Raw genomic sequence first — 6,000 nt, forward strand, 5'->3', positions numbered from 1 at the left:
AGTGGTGTATTCTTTATTATGATATTCTGCTAGTGTTCCAAATGGATTTGAGGTGACATAAAAGTTACTTTCAATTATTATGATAAACATGATGATTTGAAATGCTATATGTATGGCTGGATATCGCTCTCCAGCAAGTACCTCAGTTCGTGCATAATAGCACTTTTTGGATCAGGTTTACAAATATTGCCTTGCTGCTCCTGGACTCATGAAACTTAAATCGTTCCCATAAATATTTGCAGAATTCAGATAATTAGGCAACTTGGATTTCTGACCAAAAATCTGTGATTGAACCTATACTCATGTATTTCGTTTTTTATTTTTTTCCTCTACTACTAAACTAACTATATTCACCCCCTCCTCCTTTTTTCTCCCCCTCCTCCCTTCTTGTGAATATGAAAATGAATATGAAAATATTATTAAATATTGTTATATTTTTTTTTCTGTCCCCCCCTCCCTGCTTGCTAGCTGGCCAGGGAGGGGGGCTCTTACTCCCTGGTGGTCCAGTGGGATTGGCAGTTCAGTGGGGGGGAGAGGGGGGCTGTCAGAGAGTTTACTTACCTCTCTTGCAGCTCCTGTCAGCTCTCTCCTCCTCCGCGCCGTCCGTTCAGCTCTTCTGTCAGCTCACACTGTAAGTCGCGGCTCTCGCGAGATTTACACTGGGAGCTGACCGAGGTGCTGAACGGACGGCGCGGAGGAGGAGAGAGCTAACAGGAGCTGCAGGAGAGGTAAGTAAACTCTCTAACAGCCCCCACAGCCCCAGTCTGTATTATGGCAATGCAAATTGCCATAATACAGACTCTGACTCGAGTATAAGCCGAGTTGGGGTTTTTCAGCACAAAAAATGTGCTGAAAAACTCGGCTTATACTCGAGTATATACGGTAATTTGATAATTATTTTAAGTAAAAACAATTAAAAGTTAATTAAAATCCATATTTTAACACAATTGCAATATTCACAGAGAACACACTCCATATTGTCTTTCTTTTCATCTTTATTGAAAAGATATGTACAACTAGCCCTTTTTGTAAAATGCTTGTAGAAAAAAGCAATGTATTCAGTCATGTAGTTTTTTCTTCCATTTGCCATTTAAAATGTTAAAACTGTAGTGTCTGTGCATAATTGTTTATCCATTAGTGCTATGCTGTGGTAAAGGGTAACATAACATGTGTCTGTCTGTCTCACACTCTTCTATAACCACTTGTTACCATCAGTATTAAAATTGATTTTTCAAATGAATAGATACTCAAAGCAAAGCGTTTTCAGTCTTCAGTACAGGTCCAAAATGTGTGTAACACTGTCAGGGTTTATTCACTAAAGTGAAAAGTGACAGGAATTTAAAGTGAATTTCAAATTTAAGCCCACAGTAGCTGATTTGGACACATTCTCGGAGTCAGGTATGCTTCCAGTTCAGTAATTTTGGTCTACATTTTGAAATTCAATCTGAATTCTCACCAATTCTCACTTCAATGAACAACCTAAAATGTTGGAATAAATTGACCCAAGTATAAAAGTATCCTTACTAGTTATACATAAGTAAACATTGAAATTCTAATTAATCAAGTCTTAACTTATTTATTATCACATGCATATATAATTAGATTGGATGTGGCTCACATTATACATTCAGGCAATGTCTTATCTGATAATATATACTTAAATGTTGGATCGTAGATTTTCTGTTGCATGAAAGCCAATCCTCTATTTTTTTTTTTTTTTTTGTAGCACGCTCCCTGAAATTTGGCAGGCAGTCGGGTGCAGACGATGAAGATGGTGCTTCTGGATATGAAGACTACTGGAAAAATCTTGCATCTGGTGGTAATAATTATGAATATGATGAGGAAGAAGAAGATGAGGATGGAGATGATGAAGAATGTGGTGATGATGATGATGGGGAAAAGGACTCTGACACAGAGGCCTCTGAGCCATTTAGTCACTTGAATTTAGGCAATACATACGCCAGTGGCTATGCCCACTATGAGGAGTCCCAGGACTCATGAAGATGCAATGTAAATACATGCAGTTTGGTCAAAGGGAAGTAATCTCCCAAACTACTTTCACTGACTGGTTTTAAAACAGTATGCCTCTTCGAAAAATATTTTGGATTGCAGTACTATAACACATGTTTGTAAAGTAATGCAAGTTCCCCATTACATCTTAAAGTAACTGTGTCATTATTTTTGTTTTTTTCTTTTAATTTTATTTTCCATGAATCTTGATAAATGTAAAGGTAAGTGACATGGTAGGGAATATAGTTATTATCTTGTCTTCCTTGTGCCCTATCGAAGTATACATACGCCACCATTTTGTTCTCCTCTGTCCATGATGTCTACAGTTTGCCCTTATGTGGGATTCTTTTGACGGATTGTGGGTAAATTAAATTTGCAACTGAAATAGAACTTTGATTAAACTTTGCCCATTGCTAAACACTTGCCAAAGATAAGAAAAAGTAGTCCTTACTTTATTTCATGCATACCTTAAAAAACAAACAGGTGATTTTTGAAAAATCAAAAACAAGGCAACCAAGCAGACACAAAGGGCTTAATTTAAAAACAAAATCTGCAAAGTGACAGAAAGGCCCATCTCTGAAACCAGTAGTGCATTATACAATTTTATTGCAAGTAGGTATCCTCACTCACCTTGAAAAGAGCAGATTGATTTGTTGATAATGTAGGTAAATCTTTCATTTGTAACTGGTGCTCAGTTTTTCTTTTAGTTTATGTAAGTTGTTTTGCAGAGATCAATATATCTACCATTTCCTTGAGGAAAAGGAGGGAGACTTTTTTTTTTTTTACAAATATTTATACCAATCCGTGTATATACAGGGCTATAAGTAAAGAGTGTTTAAGTGACTGTGATAGTAAATATTGGAGGGATCGATCTGCTGTTTACATTTCTCAGTAAACCTAGATTTCTTTTGTAATGTCTGTTTTCTTTTGCCTATGGGCACTTTGGATATTTGCAGTGTATCTGCATACCACTTACCTGATGTGTAGCCTTCATATGCAGTGTACAAGATCTTTACAGGTGTTTGATTTTAAATATTTTTTTGGGTTGTTCATTTTTAAAAAAATGTTTTCTTTTACTATTCACACTTAAAGGGTTATTCCAAGCACCATGACCATTTCAGTGCCTTGACGTAGTCATGGTATCTAGAGAGTCTATATGTGCAGTATTTCGCTATGAACTCTGGCAGCATGATTAGCTAGCCCAGAACAAAAGTGTGTGCTGGCTTATGTAAATTGTGCGCAAAATTGGTGTTTGACAACAGCATGCAGAACATGCTGACACCAGACAGCCAATGGCGGCACGTCTTCCGTCCTCCCTGAAATTCATCTAGAGAGGTAGTGATTTCAGCCACGGTGGATCGGGCTGTGGGAGAATTTAACCTCGGCAAAGGAAATTAGGTAAATTTTAGGAAATCATCTGAGGTTCACTAGAGATATGTTTTTCAAACAATTTACCTCTATTATTTAACCAATATCCATATCTATCAAGCAAACTGGTACTGGGTTACCATCAAAGCTTGGACCTTTATTGTGATTATAAAACACCATTGAGAAAGCAATGCTGTATTGAACTGCTTCCTTATCCACGTTTATTTGTATAATCTATTTTATTAATTACTCAAGTAGATGGTGTTGTTGAATTTAGACTATTCTGCAAAGTGTTTTTTTTTTTTGTATTTTACTGTATGTGTTATGAGGCATTGTTTTAAGAACCTGTCAAAGTAAAGTCAGATATGATTTCAATTTCTTGGTCATCATGATGATAATTGATTCATTGTAGAGAAAAGCATACATGAGACTTCTAGATTGTATTTGAATTGCATCAATAAAATTATAGTAATCTTGAACTAGAATAATTTCTCTTGTTTTTTCTTTCTTTTTTTTTTATTCTACTGTTGTCAGAAACTGCTTGTTTATTAGTCTAACGTTGCTAATTCTCAAAACCATACAGCCCAGTATTAACCAACCAGTGAACTATTGAAGGTTTTCAGTAAATTAAATTACATTTTATTATTTCTAAACAGAACCACACACACACACCATGTTTACATTAATTTTGAAAAGTTTGGAAATATTCAACTTTACAAAAAGCCACACTCTCTGCACTATTTTGTTGGAGCTTTGGAACATAAAAAGAATTAAAATTCCACAATGCCCTAAATGTGGACTACAGCAATTCTCATGCATCAACAATTAAGATCATTGATATATTTATTTTTTAAATTTATTAAAATTTTTCATGAATTCCAGTGTCTTAACCCCTTAAGGACACATGACATGTGTGACATGTCATGATTCCCTTATATTCCAGAAGTTTGGTCCTTAAGGGGTTAAACCCGTGAAAAAAAATATATATAAAAAATGTAAAGTGTGACGTTTTTTTTTTTTTTTTTGGTTCCAAAACCGTTTGCAGCTGACTTTTTGTATATAAGGAAAACTGCAATTTAATCAGCACAGACAGCTTTACATCCTAAGCTGGCTTTAAAATCTTTACCTAAAAGTAGAGAGAAAGCACTGTGAAATAACCGATTCTGAATTCTCATCATCTGACTTCTCTGAATACTCCACAGTCTCTGCAGATGAGGGACATTATTTTGATAAAGACAATCTAAACAGATTGGTTAAAGAAGTTCAGATTCTTATGTAAAATGAATTGACAAAAGATAAACATTCTCTCAAAAACAGAAAACTTTTATTTATTTTTTATTCCATCCTAAATTAAAGGAACACTATGGGGGCAGGAACACAAACATGTATTCCTGACCCTATAGTGTTTAGTCCACCATTTAAGTGGCTTTCCCCCTTAGCCCCTTTTGAAAACGGTAACATTCACCTTATTTCCAGCAGCATGCGAGTCTGCCCCGATCCGCCTCCTTGATGACATAATCAGAATTTCCGATTTTTAGCCAATCCATTGCGTTCCCATTGGGAAGGAGGCGGAGCCAAATGCCGTTTTGGCCAAGCAGCACTGCCCCAGGAAGCACCTCCTGTGGCTGAGGAGTGGCCACTTAGAGCAATGTAAACACTGCCTTTGTCTCTGAAAAAGACATTATTTGCATGAAAATGCCTGAAGGCAATGGTTATACTCATTAAGCTGTAGTTGTTCTGGTGACTATAGTGTCCCTTTAAGAGATCGGATGTTAAGAGAATGCAAATATACTTCTGAAAAAAAGAATTTATATAAAAACATTTTGAAAAATTTTTGCTATTAAGGAAGAGGCTGACAAGAAATTAGAAGAATTATCTAAATAGATGTACCCAGGGAAGGGCTGTCAACTTTTGGCTTGTGGTATAAAAACAATTTAGTAGCCCATAGTGCATTTTTATCAACCCATCTGTAACATCCGCGATGGACACAAATACACAAACAAAATGTATGTGTTAACCCCTTAAGACCGCAGGGCGTTCTATGCCGTCCCTATTTTGGTGTCTCTAAACGCCGCAGGGCGGCATAGAACGCCCTGCGATCTTTTGTACTTACCCGGTCGCCGGCGATCCCACGCCGGCGATCGCGGTATGGGGACTTACCAGGGGGCGTCCGGGGAGTCCCCCTCCGTCCTCTTCGGCCCCCCTGGGCCATGTGATCGCGAGGTCCTTGCGAGGACCCTGCGATCACATGGACGGCATAGCCGTCCAAGGCATTGCCAGCAGGGGGGAGTGCCTGGAATGACAGGTACTCCCCCTGCTGTCTGCAAAAAAAAATTAAAACAGTGTAAAATTACATTATATATACTTAGATCATATATATACTTATTATATATATGATCTAAGTATATATATATATATATATATATAAAACATGGGGGGATGGTTGCACTCACCTAAACATGCTTAAATGGGGTGCTGCTGGGGGCCATATTATACAATAAACAATACACAAGATCCAGCGCACTCTCCTATCTACTAAACAGCAACTTCAATGTTGACAGATTTTATTAGTTTGTAAAAGTTTTTTTTAAAAACACCTAATCTAGGCAAAAAAAATAATGG

At 36.9% G+C, this 6,000-nt stretch overlaps 1 protein-coding gene across 2 annotated transcripts in view; it reads left to right on the forward strand.

Annotated features, from left to right (window-relative positions):
* The window catches only part of ZNF330 (zinc finger protein 330), a 39,912-nt gene extending 36,046 nt beyond the window's left edge, over positions 1-3,866 (forward strand). For both annotated transcript variants that reach the window (XM_063458459.1, XM_063458460.1), the window contains exon 10: positions 1,727-3,866. In XM_063458459.1, coding sequence (XP_063314529.1) covers positions 1,727-2,001 — 275 coding nt within the window. In that variant the 3' untranslated portion in view covers positions 2,002-3,866. The remainder of the gene's footprint in view (positions 1-1,726) is intronic.
* The last annotated feature ends 2,134 nt before the right edge of the window (positions 3,867-6,000 follow it).

This window comes from Pelobates fuscus, chromosome 6, assembly GCF_036172605.1.
Source record: "Pelobates fuscus isolate aPelFus1 chromosome 6, aPelFus1.pri, whole genome shotgun sequence".
NCBI classification, from domain to species: Eukaryota; Metazoa; Chordata; class Amphibia; order Anura; family Pelobatidae; genus Pelobates; species Pelobates fuscus.